The sequence below is a fragment of the Atractosteus spatula genome, chromosome 27 (assembly GCF_055471065.1).
Source record: "Atractosteus spatula isolate fAtrSpa1 chromosome 27, fAtrSpa1.hap1, whole genome shotgun sequence".
NCBI classification, from domain to species: Eukaryota; Metazoa; Chordata; class Actinopteri; order Semionotiformes; family Lepisosteidae; genus Atractosteus; species Atractosteus spatula.
This window is the reverse complement of record NC_142732.1, coordinates 11,189,735-11,215,440: the sequence shown is the minus strand read 5'-3', so window position 1 is coordinate 11,215,440 and position 25,706 is coordinate 11,189,735. Positions and strand designations below refer to the sequence as shown.

General features: G+C 48.0%; 1 protein-coding gene across 2 annotated transcripts in view; it reads right to left on the bottom strand.

Annotated features, from left to right (window-relative positions):
* The window catches only part of LOC148814430 (rap1 GTPase-activating protein 2-like), an 83,368-nt gene that overhangs the window by 3,643 nt on the left and 54,019 nt on the right, over window positions 1-25,706 (bottom strand). Inside the window, exons 4-24 of one of the 2 annotated variants that reach the window (XM_088906632.1) lie at window positions 20,504-20,539; window positions 19,084-19,128; window positions 16,715-16,747; window positions 16,134-16,343; window positions 15,133-15,236; window positions 14,073-14,151; window positions 13,551-13,604; window positions 13,115-13,198; window positions 11,793-11,893; window positions 9,818-9,947; window positions 9,506-9,661; window positions 8,187-8,258; window positions 6,961-7,047; window positions 6,497-6,631; window positions 3,359-3,496; window positions 2,994-3,106; window positions 2,266-2,379; window positions 1,048-1,165; window positions 688-805; window positions 199-269; window positions 72-116 (exon numbers count right to left, since the gene is read on the bottom strand). In XM_088906632.1, coding sequence (XP_088762758.1) covers window positions 108-116; window positions 199-269; window positions 688-805; window positions 1,048-1,165; window positions 2,266-2,379; window positions 2,994-3,106; window positions 3,359-3,496; window positions 6,497-6,631; window positions 6,961-7,047; window positions 8,187-8,258; window positions 9,506-9,661; window positions 9,818-9,947; window positions 11,793-11,893; window positions 13,115-13,198; window positions 13,551-13,604; window positions 14,073-14,151; window positions 15,133-15,236; window positions 16,134-16,343; window positions 16,715-16,747; window positions 19,084-19,128; window positions 20,504-20,539 — 2,007 coding nt within the window. In that variant the 3' untranslated portion in view covers window positions 72-107. The remainder of the gene's footprint in view (window positions 1-71; window positions 117-198; window positions 270-687; window positions 806-1,047; window positions 1,166-2,265; window positions 2,380-2,993; window positions 3,107-3,358; window positions 3,497-6,496; window positions 6,632-6,960; window positions 7,048-8,186; window positions 8,259-9,505; window positions 9,662-9,817; window positions 9,948-11,792; window positions 11,894-13,114; window positions 13,199-13,550; window positions 13,605-14,072; window positions 14,152-15,132; window positions 15,237-16,133; window positions 16,344-16,714; window positions 16,748-19,083; window positions 19,129-20,503; window positions 20,540-25,706) is intronic. The other variant, XM_088906633.1, reaches the window with a different exon arrangement.

Genomic DNA, 25,706 nt, shown 5'->3' with positions numbered 1-25,706 from the left:
TGCTGATGTTGTTTGAGGAAGAGCTTCCTGTGTGTTGATGAGCTGCACTGGCAGTACGCAGAGAAACTCACCTGGTTCTCCTCTGACACAGCTTCTCTCACAGTCCACTAGTGACCCTGCGCAGAGAACAGGAAGTCAGCTCCACACACAGGAAACAGGTGAACGGGCAGCTGGCGGCGCTGAGAGAGCTGTACTTACTGCACTCGAGTGGCTCAGCTTGTCGAAGCGAAACTTCAGGTTGGATCTTGGCGATGTCTTGCTTTTCACATCTGCTTTTCAAACACAAATACAGAGATGAGCATGTCCAAACCGTCAGTATCAATAACTGTAATCAATAATATCAATTTGGCCAAAACTATCTGATGCAAGAAAGCCAATATACTCTCAATGAAAGCATCGGCTGCCCAGCTGTCATTACAGTCAGATTTCTGCAGTGTCCAGCTGACCGCAACCCTAACCTCATGTCTGACCCACAGCCTGGCTCTAAACTGTTTTTAAACATCTGTTAAAAACCTTACAATGTGACAACGCGATGTGTAACTTTATTTCCTGTTTTAATGTTTTACTTTTTGTGAGAAGGAATATTGGGATATTGTAGTAATAGGTGCATTAGATAAGAAGCATGGTACTGGGGTCAGCGACAGGAAGTGCTGCCGGTACAGCAGGCACTGCTGCAGGGCTGCGCACCTGTGGGGCTGCGGCTCATGATGACGGGAGTGGTGGGCCCCTGGCCGTCGCCGCTAAGAGACGGGCTGTACACAAACTGGTCCCCGCGGAACGGCGAGGCTGTGGAGGGCTGGCTGCTCTGTGGGGAAGAGGGGGAGCAAGGTCAGAGGTCAGTCACTTGGCGCACGCTCCATCACCAGGGTCTATACATGAGAACTCTGGGAAAAATGGTTAGAAATTGTTTCATCTGCTGATACCGTATCCCGGCAAAGCTACCGACTGATCAGATTTAGGAAAGACATCTTCAGGTCTATTAGCAAGCCTGGGCAGGAAGGGTGTGCGGTGTGTTTGATGGATGTCGGTCCAGTCTGCGGGACTCACGGTGCTGTCCAGCTCCTCCAGCGCCTCGCCCTCCCCTGCTGTGCTGCTGAAGCTGCTGGTGCTGGAGGAGGAGCGTGAGATGTTGGCGCGGCTGCAGTCCTTCAGCTTGATGAACGGCCTGTGGGGACAGAACACCCTGAGAAGGGGGGCTCGGCGACGGGGCTGCACAGCCACAGGCCAGAGCACAGGTCCCCGTCCCAGTGGGGTGAAACACGCAGGCTGTGGAGCAGTGGACTGTGGCCAAGGGTAATTTCAGGGTAGGGGGCGCTATATCAAGTTTAAGTTCAAGTTTATTCTCATCATACTCATATACAGGTATATGGTATAACAAAATGCTATTTAGCTAGCTCTCAGATGGTAAGCAGTACAAAAAACAACAACAACAACAATACAATTGTATAATAAAAGAAAGACAGAGACAACAGGCAATGTGCAAACCAATCTTAAATTATGTACGTGAATATTGGGGAGAGGGACACTGAGGACTAAGAGCAGTAACAATAAGAAAAGAACAAAATAAAAACAATGATAAAAAGATCAATTTGAGCGAGCTCGCTGGGCTGCTGCCTCACTATCTGAGCCCTGTCATTATCACTGAGATGGTTCTCCAGTTTGGACCCTGCGCCAGATTTCAGTGCCCTGTGGCAAAGCTCACAGTTTGCCTGAAGTGAGCCGATTCCCCAGAAAATGTCCTGTTGGGTTACTGAGCATTCAATGTTACTGAATCGAATTCAGATATCACTATCAGATAGTGTAACAGACAATATTTACTACACTTAATAGATCAGCGCGTAACCACCTGGAGTTGAAGCGTACTGATACACTTGTCTGCAGCTGCATAAATGCTAAAGATCTTTTATACATGGATATTTCTAATGAACAAGCAAAGGTTTATTCCATGCTGAAAAGAGAAGAAAGGAAACAATGTTTCGACTGTCACACCTGAAGAAGGCTCCACAGCCGAAACGTTGTTTCCTCTCTTCTCTTTTCAGCCTGGAATAAACTTGTGCTTGTTCCTTTGCGGCCTACGCATGCTGACGCAGCTCCCTACTTGAACTATTTCTAATGAAATCAACTTTGAGAATCAATTGTGATTTGCATGCTAGAAACAGTTACAGTAAAAATGACACAAAACACAACAAGAATCAAGGAACTGATAGATTGCACAACTGTTTGCCTGCGTGAAGAATCGCATTCAGGTAGATGGAACCCCTTTACCTCTCCTTGCTGGGACAGATCTCCGGAGAGCTGGGATTGGATGACGTCTCCGACTTCATGTCCTGGGGTGTGTGGCTGTTATCGTGTGTCTTCTGGGCGCCAGAGACATGATCACTAAGTAGCAGAAACAGAACTTTTTCACTCACCAGAAACTTTTGGTTAACATTTCAGAATACATGTATTCAGAGCAGCTTCAGATCACTTTTGCAATATTAAACTGTGTTGGCATCACTACCCAGCTCACCTGCGACTCAGATACAGGTGTGCAGTATCCTGACCCCAGCTCACCTGCGGCTCAGATACAGGTGTGCAGTAACCTGACCCCAGCTCACCTGCGGCTCAGATACAGGTGTGCAGTAACCTGACCCCAGCTCACCTGCGGCTCAGATACAGGTGTGCAGTATCCTGACCCCAGCTCACCTGTGGCTCAGATACAGGTGTGCAGTAACCTGATCCCAGCTCACCTGCGGCTCAGGTCCAGGTGTGCAATATCCTGACCCCAGCTCACCTGCGGCTCAGGTCAAGGTGTGCAGTATCCTGACCCCCGCTCACCTGCGGCTCAGGTCTAGGTGTGCAATATCCTGACCCCAGCTCACCTGCGGCTCAGGTCCAGGTGTGCAATATCCTGACCCCAGCTCACCTGCGGCTCAGGTCCAGGTGTGCAATATCCTGACCCCAGCTCACCCCCGGCTCAGGTCCAGGTGTGCAGTATCCCGACCCCAGCTCACCTGCGGCTCTTGCTGTCCATCTGGCTGTCCGCACTAGCGTGCAGTCGAGGAAAGAGCCCTGAGCGCCTCTTCACCGGACTCTTCAGGGGGCTCTTGGCTGACAGGACGGGCGGCTGGAACACACAGCACAGGTGTCACTGCACAGCTTTCCCCTTCAGCAGCGCTCTGAGAGCAGCTGTAAAACCCTTCCACTCTCTTCTCACAGGTTTATCCTCTGACTCCTCCTGCCTTTTTGGGCACACCTTTCAAACTGGTCTTCACTGTGATACAGAGGCTGAGCAGGAATGGGGAAACTAGCTGGATCCATACCGCACGGCACTGCTCCCAGGACGCCCCCGGTACACGGCACACACGCCCCCCCTCACCGTGAAGGTGCTCTTGGTGCACTCGTTGCTGCTCTGCGGGATGACCCCACTCAGGCTGCCCGGCACCCCTCCGCCATGCTGCTTTCTGTGGGAGCCCACCATCGTCTCCATGGAGTGACTGCGCACGCGCATCGCCCGCTGCCACAGAGAGGGAGAGAGGGGACTTCAACACCTCTGAAGCAAAAGACATACTGTACAGTATGTCTCTAAGATCCATCCATGACAGTGTTTCTGCGTAGACCAGCTCACCAATACCTTGATTTGTTCAATGATGTTTATTTTCATTAAAGAGTGAGGGGTTCTTTAGAGCTACGATGCAACGGATCTGTAATCCCAGTATGTGACTAAAAAAACAATCCAACAGCCAAGAGCAGGTAGTAGCACACCAGGCACCTCCCAGAGCTGCTACAACAAAGTGTCTCAACATGCTGGCACTACAGCAGACTCCAGTCCGCCCAGATGCTGCTATAGGATCTGTCACGTTTGCAGATGCTTGAAAAACAGGTGGAATCGCAAAGAGTTCACAGCAGCACAAGCTATTCCAGAGTGCTGGGCAGACACCTGGCAAACATAAACTGACATGGAGAAGCACAGAGTGTTTCATGAGGGAGGCAAGAACTGGAACACTGAACTGGAAGCAGCAAACTTGAGAGCGGGATCTAGGTGGTCATGTAGACTCACCTGTTTCATCAGCTAGAGAGAAGCAATAAAAAGCAACAAAACGCTGCTATCTGTTCTGATGAAAGTAGAATTGAAATGAAAGGGAGTCATGATAACACTATGACATTTGTTAAACCTCACTCTGAATAGAGTGTGGTATTTTTGGTCGTCACGTTACATGGAGGCTGAGGCTTTGCCTAGGTGCACAAGCTGACTTAATCTTATTCTAAAGAGAATGTCATACCCAGATAGGCTCAAGAACAGAATCTCTCCAGCCTGGAAACAGACAGATTACGTAGCAACTTGATTCAGTGAGTCAAAATCCTGAAAGTCTCTTACCAAGTCAACTCAGGGCATTTCTACAGCACCAACAAAAGAACACATAGACATATGGAAATTGAGTTTAGGGACACATGAGACAACAAAAGAGGAGACGCCTTTACTGAGAGGATCGTGGGATATGCCTCTTAACCTCAAGTTCATCGGGCCCTTTAAGACAGAGTCGTAATTCTTTGTTCTTTAGACTTCAAATTTACTAGTAACCACATGGGCTCGAAGGGTATTTTTCTCAAATTTCTGTAGGTCAGAGGTCACCACTGCTGGCACTGGAGAGCCCCAGCCCAGTTACTCTTATAGTTCACTCTAAATCAGAGGGTCTCCACTAACACCTAACAGTTCAATTAAGAGAACTCTGGTCCTTGAAGGCTGAAGAGAACTTAGATCTTAGTTCCAAGTGATTTGTAAATTACTTGAAACAAAATTACAAGCAAATCCTGAGAAACTGCTGGTTTTGAAGGTGTCCTGGAAAACCTGCTGGACTGATGTTCTCCAGGCCTGGTTTCAAGTTTCTTGTCTCAGGCTGAGAAGAAGAGGGGATTAAATCCCTTTTGTTATGAGCAGTTTATTTGATCAGAATGGCCTCACACACCAAATAAATGCAGTCCATAAGCATTACCCTACTTTGGGTTAAATGTTCATTTCACAATAACAGCGATTAGCCTGTTACTAAAATCAAAGCTCATCCCGAACCGTGTGCCGAATCTTGTTTGCAGTTTTACTAGATCTTGAAAAGCCTCACCTCCATTCTAGTGGTATCAGTCTGCCTTCATGTGGTTCTGCCTGGTCATTGAGCACTGCACAACACCGCACGACCAGCATATTCTTTGTGGATTACTATTCATATACTGTACACACGCTTTCAAACACACGAACGCCAACAGGGAAAGCCAGCACTGTTTAGGTAATATGACTTTGTATATGAATATGGTTAGGTAACATGTCTGTCTGTGGTGTTTCAAAATGGCTGAGAAAAGCCTAGCTGTGTCCATGATGGATAAGAGGGCGTGTGGAGTCCAGTGCTGCCCCATTCTTGCTGGGCTACTGAACAGCTGTTCATCAGAGCAGACTGACCAGAATGGCGGTCCAGTGCAATTGGACCTCCTGAGTGACTGTGGGAAGGCTGTGAGCACACTGACGTATTTCGTCAACCTCTAGTCTAGAGCTTCCTTGAATCGGACTTGCTCCAGGATGTAAAATTTAATTAATTACATTCCTGGCCATATGTTCAGAGTGATGCATACTGCGCTCTTTTAAACTAACCATATAAGGTGCTGTAATAAAAGCATGAGGTGTCGCTTAGAACTGAAACAATAAAGATTATAAAGATATCATTAATTCCAAACACTCTTGCACAGTTGTGAAAATCCAGCGCACAGACATAGTGGTTAATCTCATCCGCCAACACCATTCGCATCATCGTCCTGTGCAAGGCCGGCAGGAAAAAAAAGAGAGTGAATCAAACTTAAATGAAAAGTGCATGCAAACGTTTATTTGTTATCTATTTAATCGTGAAATTTGTTGCACAACAAAAGTCGCAAAGCATAGTAAAGTCCAACAGCCAGTGCGCAGGCAAGCACAGCTCTCAGGTTATTGACGTCTGCGAGCCCCACGCTCACTCTCCTCAGCAGAGGGGCTGTCGCTGCCTGCAAACATCAAGGGAACCAGACAGCCATGGTGAGAATCTGTGCAACGCCAGAGGCACAGCTTCATCACAATATGCTTCACCCGCACCATAAGACTGATTCTTACTACGCACGCCTGTGTCGGTGAAGAAAGACTCAGGGGGTGAGTGTATCTGACAAAACAGCAGCCACAGTCATAGTCTCCTCTCACTGCGGATCACTCCTGCATCAGCCTCGCACCTCTCACACAGGGCTCCCCTCATGCAAGGAGACTGCTGAACACTGGCCAGTGAAGAGCACCACTAAATCCCAGCTCCAGTGAAGACGAGCAGAGAGCGTAGAGGGCTGACCAGCCACGTCAGTGTCCTCACAGTGAAAGGCGAACACAATGCACCTGTTAGCATGGCACAGAAGACACACAGGACCTGTGTACCAGGACAGGACTGTCAGTTAACGCAGTGCGGTGGCTGCAGGTGGAGGGGGGGAAACAGGATTGCGAAATAAGGGCTAGCCCTACCTTGAAAGACTCCAGGAGGCCACCGTGGCTACCGTTCTCCATCCTGTCGTCGTCTGAGCTGAGCCCCAGCATGGCCTGAGTCTGCCGGTGCAGCTCGTCGTGCAGGTTGTCGAGCAGCGCCGCCCGTGTCCGCCCCTGCGGAGAGCCAGCCAGGAGCGAGAGGTGAGACGACCGCTCGCCACGGTTCTCGTGGGGAACGGGATTTGCAGACATGCAGCCAGAGGAGGGGGGGGGGGGGACGGGGTGCAGAGACCAACAGTAAAAGATCCCCCTGCGTGCATTACAGCTTGCCTCCCGTGCTCTCAATTTCTCTGCACGTAAGCGTGCTTTCCGCCATGCTCAGCCCAGTCAAAAGGGTTAAGGGTTAAGCTTTTAAAAAGGGAAACAGGTCCGAGAAAGAGGGCAGCGAGGACAAGGAGGGAGACAGAAACAACGCACGTGGAGGCAAACTGCCCCATCCTCACCTCCAGCTTGGCAAACTTGTCTGACTTGTAGCAGGCGTTTTCAGCATTGATGAGCTTCGTGAGCAGGAATTCCCGGAACTCAGGACCCTGGAGAAAAGCCCCATTTCAGTTTGACACTCTTTACAGCCTCAGCCGTCCGTCACCAAGCAATAAGTGTGACAACAACAGCCTAATTCTGAATGTTAAAAAAAACAAAAGAAATAGTTTTCGATCCCAGAGCAGCTGGTGATCACTCACAGGTAGTAATCCACAACGAAATTAGCACTCAGGTCGATTCATATTAGTACTTAGGAGTACACATAGACCGTAACCTGTGCTGGTCTACTCATGTTGAGAGTGTTTGCTCCAAAGATCAGCAGGGCTTCTATTTCCTGCGAAGAATGAGAGTGTTTGGGGTTCGAACAGGAAGTAATGCTACTCTTTTACCGTGCTGTAATCGAAAGCATTATCAGATATGGTATTTCAGTGTGTTTTGGTCATCTATCAGTTCATTTTAAATCGCAAATTACCCGCCTCATCCAGACAGCTCTGAAGGTCATGGGAGTGAAAAAGCACCCCTCCCTGCAGACAATCTTTGAAAAATCCCTAATCAAACAGGCAGGAAAAATTCTTTCAGATCCTTCCCACAGCCTCAACTCTGAATCTCAACTTCTTCCTTCTGGGAAACGTTTTAGGGTTCCCAAATGTAAGTCAAGCAGATACAACCATTCCTGTGTTCCACTCCCCATTAAAGCTGTCAACGCAAATGTCAAGGATAAACTCAATTTTGATTCTTACAACCCACTCGAGTGCAACATGTTTTGTGATGTGTTATAAATGTTACATGTTGTTATGTGTTATACTGTCCATGTGCAATAGAATGATGTGCAATGTTTTTCTTATTTTTTGTACTGGAATAATGTGCAATGTTTTTCTTTTCTTCTGTTTTTTTTGCATTCTATTTAAATGTACAGGAGTGCTGGGCGTCCATAAAAAATTTTCCTTAGGGAACAATAAAAATCTTATTTTATTTAAGCTCTGAAGTGGCAGTCGCCTCACAGTGAGACTCAGACACCCAACAGCACAGGAAGCACTGTCTTTTGGTCACATGCATTAACCTCTCACTGTACTCCTGTGGACAATCTGGCATGAAAATAAGGTGAAGATGTGAAAGGTCACACTGATCTCAGATCCAATCCCCTATATCACAGCAGATGACAGCAGCCTGGGGTTCCCAGGGTTCCTACCTTCTTGAATACAGGTGGGTTGGGCAGGGGTGGGCCGAAGGAAGGTACATCCTCCCGCGCAGTGACTGACACCTGTCAATCACACAGGAATAAGGTGTTAAATTCATGAAGGTGGGAAACAGTCCTTCCACACAGGGCACTTGCAGAACTGCTGTTTTTCAGGAAAGAAACACAGAATGATAAAAGGCTACAATGCAGAAACCCTTACATCACCGCTGGTCTGCCTTTGATATCTTTCGTTAGCCAATCAATAAGCTGCCTTCTTTTGGAATTCAGAGGTTTCATTCGGTAGGTACGTGATTGTTATTATTAGCACATCTCCTGCAGAATCAGGCAGGAGGAGTCAGGGGAGGCAGGTGCAGGAGCTGAAGAGCTAAGGCTAATCTATGACATTGTGCTGCAGGTATCTCGTCCTTGTCTGCCCCAGGAGCTGCTGCAAGTCACCCCAGCAGCAACTAGGTGGGCCAGGCACGGAGCAGAACACCTGAGCAGCAGGGGCAGAGACAGAGGGGAAGGGCTCGTACAAGGACAACCAACAGAGCTCTCTGCAAAGGGAACTTCTGTCCAGACGCAAGGGGCCAGATCATCTCCTCACAATATCAGTGAGATCCTCGAAAGATCACTACAGCTTTCTCCTTTCCTGGTAGATTTCCATCTGACAATGGCATTGTTTCTGAACCTGCAGCTCTTTGCAAAGACATTTAAAAGCCACAAGCTATCAGTCTGATGCACACACGGCAGGACATGGCTATGTGGGCAGCAGGGCCTCTTGTAGGGACTCACTAGCAGTTGGCATTAGCTGTCCAGCTGACCTCGTCAATTACAGACTTCACGGTTTTGGATTCCTAATGAACACTCACATGTTTCGGACCCGAAGCACTCAGGGCATTCCATAATGGAATGGAGTGGTGGCTCTGTGGCTAAGGATTTGCGCCTGTGGCTGGAAGGTTGCTGGTTCAATTCTTGGGGCCGGCAGAGGAATCCTTCTCCATTGGGCCCCTGAGCAAGGCCCTTCACCCCACCTGCTCCAGGGGCGCTGTACAAATGGCTGACCCTGCGCTCTGACACCAAGCTTCTCTCCCTGTCTGTGTGTCTCATGGAGAGCAAGCTGGGGTATGCGAAAAGACAAATTCCTAATGCAAGAAATTGTATATGACCAATAAAGTGATCTGTTCTTATAAACAAACTTCCCAATTCGTCTTTGAGAAGTTGGGAAGGCAAAGGCCTGTGCAGAGCGTCCAAGAATCCCCCAGGGTGGAGGGATGGAAAAAAAAAGGATGGATTCTCAGCCCAGCCCTGGGGGCGAAGGGAGATGGTACCTTGTAGGTGGTGTGGTCTGTGCAGGGGTTTTCCACCTGGACCACGATGTAGGCATGCAAGAAGTTGGAGGCGATCATGTCAGGAACAAAGGGTGTGTTTTCCTCCTGGAACACAGCCGCCACAATGTCGTTCCCAATGTGGCGCTTCCTCTGTAGCTGGAGAGAAGCAGGAGGGATTTGTGAAAAAACAACACAGAGAACGCACGAGGACAATGCTTGATGTGATGCATCACTGGATAAAGGTATAGAGAAGAGGTGCCACACTTCAACCCCGCCCCCACGGATGCCCTCCGGCTTCAGCCTGGGGAGTACCTGCTGGGCGTCGCCCTCTGTGTAGGGCAGCTTTGTGGAGACGTGGAACATGATCTCTTTCTCCCTGAAGACTGTGTACACCGAGTCCATCCCTGTCTGGCCGTGCGCCACGTCCAGCCCGCCCCGGAACCTGCAGCAGGCAGAAAGAGCAAGGGCTTTGCTCACAGAGTGCAGACTGAGGGGTCACAGGTCACCGCCTCTTTCCCCCAGGTCACAGGTCACTCGCTCCTTCCTCCAGGTCACAGGTCACCCCCTCTTTCCCCCAGGTCACAGGTCACTCGCTCCTTCCCCCAGGTCACAGGTCACTTGCTCCTTTCCCCCCAGGTCACAGGTCACCCCCTCTTTTTTCCCAGGTCACAAGTCACCCCTTCTATCTCCTAGGGAACAGGTCACTCACTTCTTACCCCCAGGTCAAAGGTCACTCACTCCTTCCCTCAGGTCACAGGTCACCCCCTCTTTGCCCAGATCACAGGTCACTTGCTCCTTCCCCCGAGGTCACAGGTCACCCCCTCTTTCCTGCCAGGTCACAGGTCACTCGCCCCTTTCCCCCAGATCACAGGTCACCCCCTCTTTCCCCACAGGGAGGAAATGACACTTTAGTGTTTGTAAGTGTCCCAACAGGAGCCTCCCATGTCTTTTTCCTGTATTGGGGATTTCTTCTGCCAAAGACGCTTTGTATCACTGAAACGCCCCCTGGCTGTGACACCTGTCGTCCACGCTTCACAAGAAGCCTCTCCCCGTACGAAGCACCAGGAATAGACACCAGGAATGTGTGAGGTCTACACTCACAGCAGTTCAGAAAATTAAGATTGTAAAGAAATCGGCATGATTTAAAAAGCTTTACGTCCATTCACATTAAGTGTTCAGAGCAACTGTGCCTCAGACATGCAACTATATGGAGCTCAGACAAAGCTCTATGACCCAGGGGTTGTGGGTTCGAGTCTGAGTCGTGTCACCAGTCACCTGGGACTGGGATTTCTCCAGTTGTGGTTCTCTACTGTCTCAGGGCCGCCAGGCTGGGATTAATTAGCCACAGTTCTCTCAGCTCCAAGTGAACAGAGACATGCTCGATAGAGGTTCTTAAATTCATAATAATAAAAAATTACATATACCCCCCCCCCCAACACCACCACTCTTCTCAGTCTCTAATTAAGCACTGTGACAGATTGCACCCAGAGCCATGTTCTCGTTTCTGTGTTGACCTGTCCCCCTGGGAGGAGGTGATGATGCATTTCCTGTGTGTTTCCACTGTTCCCTGTCAGGACTGTCTGATAAACCCTGTCTGCTGTCACCATGACGAATGCAGCTGCTCTGAGCTCTGGTATTGGCTTGTGCAAATGTTCGCTCACACCTCTGTGCACATGGATCTCTGAGGACTGACCCTGCACTGACAGCAGGTCCCTCTCACCTGCAGAATTACTCCTCTCCTGTTCTCATTTCTTTAAAGCAACAAAATACTGATCACCTGGCATCTTTGTACAAAGGGACAAGAAACATCTCTTATCTGCTCATTACTGTATCATTCTAAACTTGTATTCAACTTATGTTTGCAGCATCGTTTCTAAATCTGAGCTGTAGGCAGAAACATACAGTGTCTGTTCTTTTTTTATCCTAATACCAAGAGCAGAATAACATGTGCTGTATTGCTGCTTCATAGCACAGTATAAAGCTGCGTTTCTCTGGATTTCACGGCGAATTTAAACAGAGATGATAACAAAGAGGTTTGAAGGAAAACCCTAATGTTACTGAAAATGTTGACTGAACTGACTGGGGCAGGAACACCACAGGACATCACATTTTTACTCAAAGGGTGGTGGGTGTCTTGAACAGGCTTCTTCTCTTCTAGATTTAAATATGAAATACAGTAATAATCTGACACACAGCAACACCAACAGTCAGCAAGAGTCATTCATATTCAGGCAGATATACTGCAACACAATTAAACAGTAATCAGGACACTATCCACTTCACTCACCCCTTGAAATCCTGCAGCTCAATCCTGTCTCCCAGCACATTCAGAAACTCTGTGAAGGCTGGACTCTCCTCATTATTCCCAAAAAGTTCCTCCTCCGAAATCTGGGAGAGGGAAATAGCACCTTCAGCGGTATGAAGCATTAAAAGCTTACTGCACTAATGTCTCTGCCTGTGAGATTAGAGGATGCTGAACCGGGAGATAAGGACTCTTGACAAATTTGCTAAAGCATTCTCCCTATTTACTGTTGAGTCTGAGACTCTCTAATCCCAAAACATGATCCATTTTTCCCCTCTAAGAAAGCAGCTGAGCTAACCACATGGCATCATCTCCAAGACACCCTGCCCTCATGACGCTAACAGCAGGCTCTAGGCTTTGAGCATCATCTGCCCCTGTGGAGACAGACTGGTGCTCTGTCCTCTTCAGATCCTTAAACCACAGGAACTGTGGCTTTGAAGGTGCTGAGTCACTGTTCGCTGTGATCAGACTTACACTGTTTTCACCTTCAGATTTCTTCAATATCCACTGGCCCTTCAGACCTGGGTCCTATTTCCTCTCTTCTTGATCCACTTACAGATGCAGTCATTCAAAATGCGCAAAATTATCTACAGTTTAGCGCGTTATACTGCAGTACGTGACTGGCTGGCCAAAATGACCTGACAGGCGGCACTAGTAGTGCATCGGTTGTTAGTGAAACGATTGCTTCATTTAATCTCTTTACAGTGTATGTTTAAATCCACTTAATATTGAATATAAATATGGAATTTGATAACTAAAGGGAAATTTTAGTAGCTGAGCGTAAAAAGAAGAGGAGCATAGCGTGTCTGAAGGTCATAAACGATATTAATTTTGGAATATAAAGATATTATGTAAACTGTATATAGCTGGTATTGGTAGTTTAAATAAAAAATACACACCAATATTCCACTTTCTTCACAAACATTTTAAGCCTCAAAGTCTTTCCTTCAGTTACATACTGTGGTTATTTTGGAAAAGTGTTACGTGCTCCTTCTGACTATATTAAGTTTATATACTTCATAAAAAGTTATAATGTTTAAACCTTTTTTATGAATACTTGCGCTCATTATCGCAGTAAAAAACGCATACTTTTTAGAATTTGATTAATAGGGAATATAATATGGAATCACGTTTCTAAAGAAATTAGTAACAATATAATTATATTGATACAGTATGAAGCACTCTCCAGGTGTACCTGCCACCTTGCTGCTGTTATGACAGAGACAGTGAAGAGAAGTTGTCCCTTCCTAAAATTACCCCCAACTTGCCTCTTCCACAAAATAATTGAACATCTGATTATCACGTACTTGTCCAAACTTCTGGTATATCACTCCAAACTTGAACGTGTTGTTCACCTCATGTTCATCATAGGTGACTATTAGCTGTGAGGCCTAGAAGAAAAATAATGTTGTCATAACTGCAGCAGTCACAAGGCATTAGGAAAGAATAGAGCTGGACAGAGGGCACAGTATACCCTTCATGCCATCTTGAACATGCAGAATCAGCTTAAACCACTGCATCACTACTGCAGCAGCAAATTAAAAAGGCAATTTATATTGTGCAATTGTTTTATACATGCAAAAAGAGCTCGATTCATATTTTTTTCAATAGAGCTGCATTAGTGCACGAATGTAGTCATCTCTCTGAGAATGAAAATTAAGCTCTCTGCACGGCACTGTGCCAGCTTTTATCCAGAATCCTGCGGACACGCTCATCGGCACTGCTGCCCAGTCCCACACTCACTCTGGGGTAGAGCACAGGGTTGAACTTCAGTCCAGTGACGTCGTCGCACAGCAGCTGCAAGGAAACAGCACAGGAAGACGTTTAGCCAGGACAATGGCACAGCAGCTGAGAAACTGGCGCTGCTGATTTCTGCTGGCCCTGCTACAGCACGTTTCATCAACCTGCACCCAGATCCGCCACCCTGGCAGTGATCCGACAGAAAACCAGTCCAGACAAGAGGAGCCGGGCTGATGATCAGGGTGGGCAGCCAGAAAAGGAAGACTGTTCAGGACTGTTCAGGTGTTTTTTCTACTGCTTAAATGTCACACTAAAAGTGCTGCTTGCCCTTGACGTCTGTTTTGACCCCAAAAGCCTATCAGGGGTGCAAACAACAGAATCCAACAGGTAGGACCTGACTCTCACAGGGCCGCCATGTGAATGGCACAGCACCCCAGCCTGGTTCCTGGGGGCAACTTACTAATTGACTGGGGTTCAAAATCTGCCCTGAGGGAGCGGGGCTCCTCCCTGGCGCCCCTCACTTGCCTTGGCGATCTGTGGGACGCTGGGCAGCTTGCTCAGCTCTGCCAGGGAGATCCTGTCATGCAGGGTTTTAGTCCTGGACCTGAGGAGAGAATGTTAAGAAAATACAGGTCAGTAACTCAGGATTCGGGTCACCCCTGGTTTGGAAACACTGGAGGATCTACACCATCCATTACTGAACAGCTCTGCTAAGAACATTTTCACGATCACTGCAGCAGAGTTTATTCTGGTGATTAAGTACAGTACTGTACCTGACTAGAAAAGCAAACCTATATTCTTGTATCTATTACAGTGCTGTATGCAAATAAAAAGAATAGTAATGTATTTTACGATTGCCAGCAGCCATATCACCCTGCAACTCACAACTGGCAACCCACTGAAGCTAAGGAGGTGTGAGTCTGGTCAGTACCTGGATGGGAGACCTCCTGGGAAAAACTAAGGTTGCTGCTGGAAGAGGTGCTAGTGGCACCAGCAGGGGGCGCTCACCCTGTGGTCCATGTGTGTCCTAATGCCCCAGTATAGTGAGGAGGACACTATACTGTAAACAGGCGCCGTCCTTTGGCTGAGACATAAAACCAAGGTCCTGCCTCTGTGGTCATTAAAAATCCCAGGGTGTTTCTCATAAAGAGATTGGCCTTTACCAATCATGGCCTCCTAATAATCCCCATCTCTGAACTGGCTTCATCACTCTGCTCTCCTCCCCACTAATAGCTGATGTGTGGTGACTGTTCTGGTGCACTGTGGTGCAGGTGGGGTTGCACACTGGTGTTGGTGGAGGGGATCCCCATTACCTGTAAAGCGCTTTAAGTGGAGTGTCCAGAAAAGCGCTATATAAGTGTAATCAATTATTATTATTATTTCCTGGACACCCTTGTTGATACTTGGAACAGGATGGAAGGATCCTTAAAGAAAGATGTCTTAGTTCTGTGACAGCACGCTAATGCTCACCCTCCTGCTGAGGTCAGAAACAGGGCCAGGATCAGGGTTAGCGTTGCTACGGTCAGGGCTCGGTTCTGCCCGTACAGTTGCGGACAGTGCACTGTGCTGACAGACTGGGCAGTACCTGAGGATGATGCGCAGGTACTCCTGGCCCTCTGTCTCCTCGTACTTCAGGGAGAGGATCAAGTTTCCCAGGCTGCTGTCCGTACAGTAGAAGTTTAGGTGCTCCTGCACAGACAGCAGGCGGGAGCAGTTAGATTATTGGCATTGGAACTCATGTTCGTACTTATTTAAACACTGCTTGTCGGCATGCTAGGAAGCCTAGAGTCCAATTCCAGCTTTAACACTGAAAAGAAGATACATATGTTCTTGTTTGAGCGTTCTTGTACGATTCCAGAGGTCATGGAACCCAGACCCTGGATTCCATGACCACTGAGCGTTCAGGCCACATGGTCTAGTGACCAGTAACACTCCTGAGACTCCAGCAACTCGTGACAACCTGTGAGCTCTGCAACTCGTAGTACTTCTGTGAGTCAATACTGGGTGGACAGGACCTGCCACACACCCCTCACTGAGGAAGGCACTGCTTTCCGTGACAGGACGCTGAATTATGCTGATGTTAGTAGTAGCAACAGCTGCTCTGTAAAGGCATTGACCCACACCGGCCACAGTTTAGACATTTCCCTATATGAAAGCCAGGAGTGGGAGTAGGGATGTGAAACAACGCTTGGCATGGGGCAACAGGACTCCAGGTTTCTAGGGGGGCTTTCAGGCCTTTTGGACCCTGGACCCCATCTTGGGACGATCTAACCTAAGAAGGAGCGCTGGCTCTGTGGCTAAGGATCTACGTCTGTGGCTGGAAGGTTGCCGGTAATATCTCGCGGTCGGCAGAGGAATCCTACTCCGTTGGGCCCCTGAGCAAGGCCCTTAACCCCAGCTGCTCCAGGGGCGCTGTACAATGGCTGACCCTGTGCTCTGACCCCAAGCTTCTCTCCCTGTCTTTGTGTCTGTGTGTCTCATGGAGAGCAAGCTGGGGTATGCGAAAAAGATGAATTCCTAATGCAAGAAATTGTATAGGGCCAATAAAGTGATCTTATCTTAGAAGCAGCTGGAGGCATGACTGACCCTGCCCAGGAAGTGCCTGCGGTACGCCCGCACAGTGCCGTTGCACTCCAGCTTGTACCCAAAGGCCACCGGGCTCAGCCCCCCGTCGTCCTCCTCGTAGAAGCTGCTGTCCGAGGAGGTAGGGGTCCCCACGTTCTCTGCATCCTCGATCCAGTACCCCCCAAACTGGGGCAGGATCACCAGAGAGTATGGCCCCCCCTTCTGCAGGATCTGGAAGCACAAGAGGTCACAAGAGAGAGAGAGGGGTCACGCCGGGGCTGTGCAGGGGGCAGGAACGCTGGAGGAAAACGGGGCAGCTGTTGTCTGCAAACCTAACCCTCCCCTGCATTTCTCTTCAATCGCCCTTTACGGATTTCTTTTCTCTTTCATGGCAATACGTACAGCACAAATACACCCAAATGTAGTCTTCCCACTAGCCTCACTTCTCATCTTTACTGTTTCAAAGGTCAAACCTGAGATCTCGGAAGGAAACTACTGTGGCTCAGCTATGCCTGAGCACAGATCAGTCCTCTGGCTGTTTCACATGGTGGCTCAAGTCCAGCAGGGTGGACAGATCACCCGGCCTGCTCCACGACACTCACCTCTTCAATCCGTGGATAGGGGATGTAGTCATCCTGAAAGAGAGGAGAGAGGCTGTTTAGCACCAGTCTTGTGAGTGTGGCACAGGGCAGGACCGAGAGAACAGGTGGGATTTGGCTCATCACGGGCTGCAGAGGCAAGAGGCATTTCTCACATTTGACAACCTGAAGCAGAATTTGGCCAGAACTCTTTGGCACCTCTTTGGCGTGACACAAAAGGACAAAATCACTAAATGTCAAACACCATCGACTCCACCCAAGTTATTTGCAGTGACTGTACTCCCACACTCACCTGCTACCGTTTTCAGCTTGACGTGTGGCGTTTTGTGCTTGGGTAACACCACTGGCCAGGCTCTGGGTGTCGGACTCTGTTAAATTAATTCAGCTTCCTGTCTCTCTCCGCTTCACCCTGCACCTTTCCTCTCTTGCCAGCCTGAGGACTCAATCCACTGTCTGTCCGCCTTCCCCTGGACAACCGAGGCTCTGTGCTGCTGCTTGGGGTTTCTCACAAAAGGAGAAGCTCTTTGCAGGCTGACAGCCTCCAGCCTCCTTGCATCAGAGAGCCCAAGAAGAGGCTGGCTTTCAATAAATACCTTAGCGGGCACTGTGGCACTGAAAGTCTGACTTACACAGCTCCCGCAGGAAGTAACACTATGTAACCCTCACACAGGGCATCGAAATGTCAGAGTGTTCTATATTGTGTAATCTCTTTAAACCTCACAACAAGGGAGTTAACCCTTTCCAGAGGTCACCAGCTCTGGCAAGTCCCCTCCCAAGAACACAAAGGACACTCACGCCCAGAGCTGTCAGAAAGCTATCATTTCCAGTTACCACACTTGTACCAAAACCACAACATTGTTGCACAAGTCCAGAAGAAGAAGGAAAGAGCTGTCTAGCGTCAGGGTAGCTTTCTTCTTCTCCTTCAGCATGCTGCTAGTTATTGATGAACAATTTCCACAATGTAACGGCAAAAATACCAAAATCCCCAACAGTTGCACAGCACAAATACCCACAATAGAAAGTTTACCATGGTAATTGACAGTGAACACAGGCCTGCCCTGCACATTTTGAGCACCAGGCAGCGATGCGCTTGGACTCACATGCTTGCTTGTCCATGTTATAACCAGAGATTTACCATCGCCAGCTGTTTCCGGGGAGCACAGCACTGCGCAATACAGACCCCTGCCCTACAGTAAGTGCCTCTTCAGTGCTGTGTGAGCCTTTGCCTCTGTCGCTAGGAAAGAGTTGCTGGCCAGCAGCCACCAGCATTTCAGCACCCATTCCCACCCTGCCTGAGACTGGGGGCTGAGAAAGTCACCTTCATATTTACAATTTAAATATACTTTAAGCCGTCAAAGAAAGGAATTGTAGAGATTACAATAGATCACCATTATCTCATTAAGCTATAGGTTTAAGAAGAAATTTACTCAAGCATTTCCTTGCCACATTTTTATACCTCAAATTCACTGCATGTGTGGAAGCATTTAAAGAAAAACAATGAAAGCCCACTGCAGACATAAACACATCAGATTCTTATGCAACCTAGAATACAAAAGTGTGCTGGCACTGGTGCTGCAGCCTGGGGGCACAAAATTGTTTTAATCCTGTATCCAACTGGCTTCCTATTTAATGCTTTGGTGGCTTTCTTGCATAATTGTTCAAATGCATAATGAAATATGTTTGCGCCGACTATAAACTATGAGCCGACTGTATAAAGTAGGGGCCATTATGACAGGCGTGATGAATACATGCCTCTGTACATGTAATAGCTTCCTCACATGCATGCACTGCCTTACCAGCCTTTCTGCAGCTTAGGAGCCTGAGTCTGATGAAGAGAGACTTAGAAAACCAAGTCAAGGCAAATGCTTCAATAAGCAAGCAGATAAAATCTGATTCTCGGAGATTTCACTAAGGAAAATAGATCCTTGATGGACACTAATTGAAATTATTTCCAGAGGCACTTACTGTCGTTCCCACTCCCACTCCAAAGGATGAGGACACATCAGCCACAAACACGTCACCAACACAAGGCGTGAACACAAAACCCCACAAAACAAAAGAAGATGGCAGAGACTGCAGGGATCTGAATGCAGGACAGCACCCCTGTCCTAAGGGATCCCATGAAAAAGACCTGCAGGACTGAGGCCAAGCTTCTGGGATACTTGGATCATCCTGCAGGACTTCTTTACTGGGATACTCCCTGCAGTCCATGAGGGTTTGTGTGGGGGCTGGCAGTGAGGTCTGGGTGCGTGTCAGGAGAGAGGAATGTGGGGAGCAGGGGGTGTGTGTCTGGACGGGGGAAAGTGGGGAGCAGGGAGTGAGGGGGCGCTGATGAAAATCCACACAACACCAGCAGCACCAGTAAGGCTGACCTTGTTTTTCTGGGTCCCTGATTTCTGCTCCTCCGTTTTTGGGACCTGGATCCAGAAACAGAGCGAGACGTTCATACTACAGCCACGACACGCCGGCTTCCTGTGTGTAAGGAGGCGAGAGCCCCTGGAATCAGCATCGAACCCCGCAGCTTGAAGAGGCACAGGAAGGACTCGAACCCAGGGCCCCTTGGGCACGGGCGCTGGGCTCTACCCACAGCCCCGCTGATCAGGGCTGCCGGAAAAGAGGGCTAGACGATATTCCTCACACGTCCCCTAGCAGAATTCAAGGCTTTCTGCGGCATCTGATCAGATACAAAAGATCCGTCCGCTCTCCCAGGAGAAGAATCGCGGCCACCTGCTGGCTCACCCCAGCTGTCAGGGGAGAGGAGGAGCGTGTCTTTCTGTAAAAACGCGCGCCCGGAGAAGACAGGAGAGCGCAGGCAGTCCCTGTCTTGCCTCAGTTCACTCCTGGAGCTCATTCTGCACCACAGACCACAGGCAGGCCGCGCCAGGGCAGCCCACACGCAGCCCACACGCAGCCCACATGCCACACGGTTTCCGTGTGCAGCACCCAGCTTGAGCCCGTGTGCAACCCACGATTTACTGCCCACTTGTTCCCACGGGCATCCCCTGGGGCAGAGCGGCATTAAGGGTATATAGAAATAACAGTCCGCACACACAGAGCGCAAGCCAGGCCTGCAGCCAGCTCAGACACTGGGAGTGACATTTATATCACCGCTTAACAACTGAATGAGGCAGGTACACACACCTGCACTGTGGTACACTGCGGTAAAGACAGTGAAACCCCAGGGAAGCAGGGAGAGGCTTGATGCAATCCTTGGAAACGCAGAGGAAGGAAAGACAATGCAGGAACGCAGGAAAAACAGGAAACAAGCAAGCGGCTCTACGTGGGCAAACCTTCCGAAGGGCAGAGTCAACAGAGACAGGACAGCTCGGGCAGCCAGATGACTGAATGACAATACGAACGAGCTGATACGTCTGAGAAGCGTCTATCTCTGCCAAACACAATGCAAAACAAGATCACCCTGTCTAGAGACCACAAACCGCCAATATTAATATTTCATTTTACAGTGTACGGAGACCACCCTGGGTACCGTACATCCCTACAGCCGAGAAGTTTTTGACAAGGCACTGCAAAAATTCTGTACTAATCCAATTCACTCTGAGTAATATGACACTAGTTAATTAAGCTTTAGTGACTTTAATGTGGAGTTTTTTCATTCGAAAAGTGACAGAGCACAAATGTATTTATTTTTTCCTATTTCGACAGCCCAGCATAAGGTTTTCTGGCTGTATGTTACTGACTGCAGGCCACTGCTTAGGTTCCAAACTGTTTGGGTTTCTCTGTGTGGTCAATACCTTAAGTGGCTAAATTTAACAAGGCAACACTCAGACCTACCTGCATCCTCTCCAGCATGTCGAAGAACTCGGCCGACTGCAACAGCAAAAAGACAGAAGAGACGGAGTTAGTGCACGGCCAGCCACTGCTCTTACTACTGCTCAATACAGCCTGCAAATCTGCAGCACTCTTCGTGACGCATCACAGGCACTCTGCAAATATAACAATTCGTTTAACACACCCTGACGCAAATGGTTTAGGATTTAATTGAACAGATTCAATTGTATCAGCATTCTAATACCACAGTCCTAACTTATGTGAGAGCCTGCAATGTGTACAGATGCTGTTACTACAGTCAGTGTATCATAGCAGAGCACTGTCCTAATAAGCTACAACATTTAGGGTCCTTAAACAACCTGCTGACAATCTGCAGAAGCTTTATGTGCATCCTCAACAGGGCTACAGTCAACACAATAATAATAATAATAAACTTTATATTTTATATAGCGCCTTTAAAGGTGGCTTCTCAAAGCGCTTTACAGAATGTCAACAACAATAAATAAAAATAATACATAAGATAAAACAATTACAATATACAGAGGAGACTGAGGATGGTGGTACTAAGAAAAGCAGAGGGGTGAAGAATGGAACAGTTCAGTAAAGGCTTTTCTAAAGAAGAAGGTTTTGAGTCTGGATTTTAATGAGATTAGAGAAGGTGACTCTCTGATATCCTTGGGCAGAGAGTTCCAGAGTTTGGGGGCATAACAGGAGAAGGCCCTGTCACCCATACAATGTAGACGGGCTTGGGGGACAGTAAGGAGACCAGAATTTGAAGAGCAAAGGTTGCGAGGTGGGGAGTAGGGCGATAATAGTTCAGAAAGGTATTGAGGTGCCAAGCCATGCAGAGCCTTATAGGTGAGCATGAGGATTTTAAAGTCAACACGGAATTTGACTGGAAGCCAGTGCAAGGACTCCAGGATAGGAGTAACGTGATCACTTGCACTGGACCTGGTCAGGTTTCTGGCTGCTGAATTTTGGACATACTGCAGTTTGTTCAAAGTAGATTTAGATACCCCAGCGAGCAGATCATTACAGTAGTACATGAAGCAGTTCTTTAAAAATGCAGCTCAGCACTCACACTACACAGACACATCATCCTATCATCCTTATCATCAGACTAAGGTTTTTAAGTGAACTGAGAAAATTGTTCGGCTGTAAAGATCGCTTACACAAGTATTTGAACACTACAGGCCCAGATCGTAAGACTGTTTTACAATCCTAATGCATTTTTATGCTTTGAGGCCCCTCCACACAAGGAGACTCCACACAAGAGGCAGTGATTACAAATGAGACAGCATTGCCATCAGTTCTTCATTCGAACCCAATCAATGCCCATTACCTAAACGAACCCAGGACTGGCCCCGGGGCACATCAATGAGAGCCCATTAGAGCCTGGTAAGTGCAATCAATGCGGCTCACAGCTAAGCTCAAGTTCTGCAGTAGGTTAACCCTCCCTCTGCGAGCTGTTTTCTAACCTTCAGACATCCAGTGATCTTCCTTATGCCCGGATGGGGGTACTTTCTGACACAGTGCTGCGACAAACACTTAAAAACAATCATAATATAAAAGAAACTACAGCAGTACGGTAAAAATACAATAGCTAATGTAAGTATTTAGCAAAAAAAGTTTACTTTTAAGTGTTAATTATTACCACAGAGATGGTAATGGTAACAATCCTGATCAGACTACACCAGGGGAGCCCAACTGCAGTCCTCAAGAGCTCCTGTCCAGCAGATTTTCTGCATCTCTTTAAATCTCCAGCTCCTGAAGAACAAGGAACTTCTCCAATTAAGTAAATAATGAGTTCAATAAGGATAATTATCTGCTCAGGTGGAAGGAACACCAGAAACCTTCTGGCCCTCCAGCCCTCTACAGCAAATTGTAACTGAATTTTGTTCATTCCACCCTGAGCATGTGACTGCCTGAGCTAATTATTCACTGGATTAAAACCAAAGACGCTCATCTTTATACAGAGAGTTACGAGGGCCTGGAACTGTTCAGATTTGGGTTTAGCTCCCCTGCTAAAGATATTAATCACAACAGCACAGTCAGCAGCTACAATGTCATTTCTGATCATTTCTGGTAATCTGAACGCAGAACACAATCTTCGGAAAGCAGACACATGCCAGACACTCGGCTTCCGACACCAGCAGACTCCCTGATCAGCTCAGCAAAGACAGAGAGGGTGGAGACCTCGAAAAATTACAATTCTGCAATGATGACATAAGTTCAACGGAGGACTTCACAGCTCAAAGCACAGTGCTGCTTTGTGCAACACAAAGAGCACAGCCACTGCCTAGCCCTTTTTTTGAAAACAAAATTATGTCTGAGCCACACACTTACTTAATTTGGTCTTTTTTGACTTGGTGAACCCAGTTCTAAAGGGCTGAATATGCTATCATGACTCACTCTGTCCTAATCAGTTAGAAACCTTAGGAAAACTCTTACCATTATGCTCAGAAAACAGACTCCGTTATGCCACAATGGCACTGAAGAAAATAAAGTTCAGAAATCAGGGAACGAATGCTGTTTTTTATTTTCCAGAGGGAAAGCTGTTCAGTGTAGTATTAACTGTGTGTGCGTATCTGAGAGCACAGTTAAGGTTACTTGAATACACTCTTTCTCCTGGTAGTATAGCAGCTGTTTTCATTATGTTAATATTTAATCTGCCTGCAAGCCCAGTGAACATGTTCAGCCGGCAATACAGGCAGCAGGATTCACAGCAGGGCCAATTGAACTGCTCTGTGCGCAACACTGCACACCCACTCCTTACTGTGTCCTCCAATAACACGCCAGCCCATAGCCGAGGATCCTGCACATTTCATGCTGGGAGTCAGAGATTTCTATGGAGTGGAAACAGCAGGAGAACATCTTATCTGGTACTCCAGGTCTCTGGTTACATTCACTGATGTGCTGCAAGGCTACCAAACCAAGAAAAATAAATCTAAATCAAAATACTTTAAAAGGGAGACTGGCACTTAGCTGTATCTACATATAGGGATTATTTCTGAACTGCCTCGAAAGAAGAATATCACGATTTCCTTAAGATCAATTACAGCCCGTGATCTTCAAGCCAGTCCTCAGTCCCCAGTCCTCTGTCCTGTTTTGTTTAAGACCTCGGCATGTGGCTTCCCCTGGGCTCACAGAACACAGGCTGGGCAGCTGGTGATTTCTCATCAGCAGCACATTAGTGGAGAGATCTTAAGTGCAACATCATGACACACACAAACATTCACATTTGAAGTAAGAAGAACAAGACGTTGACGTTATCAAGAAAATGCCATTTAGATCCACATAAGACAGAGGCCGCCCAGAGTGAGCGCCAGTGTGTGTACCAATTCCTCTAACACTACACTAGGTGGTTCTGGATCAACCCAACCCATCCAGCTCCCTAGATCTGGACTGATGAAGATCTCGTGGTCGAGCTAATCACAGCGGGCCTCTCTGCTTCTCACAACCAGACAGCTGCTGTGAGCTTCCCCACTGCTCTCAGTCCAGCTACACACACAGACAAAACAAGCACAACCGTGCCTTTAAATGTGCTACAGAGGAACAGTCACAAGTCCAGGCTTTCAAAAACCTTACAGATTACTCAGCCTATTTATATATAGCCTTCTTGTCTTTCTTAACAATGAGCTTAGTACGGAACAGCAGGTTTAGCAAGAAAAGAATGACTGTGCTCTCAGCGGGTTAAGCCTTGCCCTCCCTTGCATTCTGTAGCACGAAGACCTGAAGACCTGCACAGTGTGCAACAGCATATTACAGACCAGGTACAAACATCTGTGCAACACCCAGGTTGACAGGAGAGAAGGCAGCCCATTTGTATGGGATTTTATGCTGAGCAGCTAGCCTGCACTACCGATGAATGCAAACACATTTTTTTTTCTGGAATTCTAGAAAGAAAAAAAAAGACTACTAGACAGTAACACATCAATGTTCATACTGACTTCAAAACCCAGAGAGGCGCCCGATCTCTTCCCCGGACTGCAGCGGCTCAGTTTCCTCCTTGAAAAAGGAGGGGTGGTCTTTCACCAGACTGGACTGGTTCCGGCCCCTGACCCCACTCCCTGCCTCAGAGCTCCCAGCTGCCTCCTGCTCCAGCCAATCTTCTCACCTCTGACACAAACAGGCAGGAAGTGCCCCTTGGCTGGCACCAGGAACAGGTCCTGCAGGTTCAGCTGCTGTCGCACCGGCTGTGTGTGCGAGCGCACATGTGTGTGCGAGTGCACACGTGTGTGCAAGCCTCTGAGCCTCTCCCTTAGCCTTTTGACTTCATCCTCTCTTTCTTTCAAAGAAACATCTCTTGCGGTTCTGCCTCACTGATGTCAGCGATTCTGGGAGGAGCTGCCTTAAGCTTGAAGAACAAGTGATGCTTGATAGTTACTTACCAGTGCACATACTGTATATACTTATAAATCTAATTTTGCAAGGCGAGAAAGTCCAAAAATAGACTGATAACACCATGTGAGTCATGCAGCGGTACCGTTTCACAGCACTCTGACAGAGAGGTGTCAAATGAGGAAATGGATTCTCAGTGCCGGGAAGAGAAATGATCACAACAGAAATGCAGTATTAGAGTTATACACCCTCTCTGTCCAGGGCTGTGTTTCATTTATGTGAACCTGGAAGGGACAGTTATTCTTTTTTAATGCTCCATCCTCTCAATCGGATTTGGAATTGCAGGCATTCGGGCACCATAATAAGTTCATATTCTTATGTTCTAAGCCTCTTACCAGCATCTGTACCTGGACAGACACGGCTCTCCATAATCACACTGCAAGCCTCACAGCACCTACAGTACAGCTGGGTATGCCTGTGAGCAGAGGACACAACAGCTCTCCATAATCACACTGCAAGCCTCCCAGCACCTACAGTACAGCTGGGTACGCCTGTGAGCAGAGGACACAACAGCTCTCCATAATCACACTGCAAGCCTCACAGCACCTACAGTACAGCTGGGTACGCCTGTGAGCAGAGGACACAACAGCTCTCCATAATCACACTGCAAGCCTCACAGCACCTACAGTACAGCTGGGTACGCCTGTGAGCAGAGGACACAACAGCTCTCCATAATCACACTGCAAGCCTCACAGCACCTACAGTACAGCTGGGTACGCCTGTGAGCAGAGGACACAACAGCTCTTCATAATCACACTGCAAGCCTCCCAGCACCTACAGTACAGCTGGGTACGCCTGTGAGCAG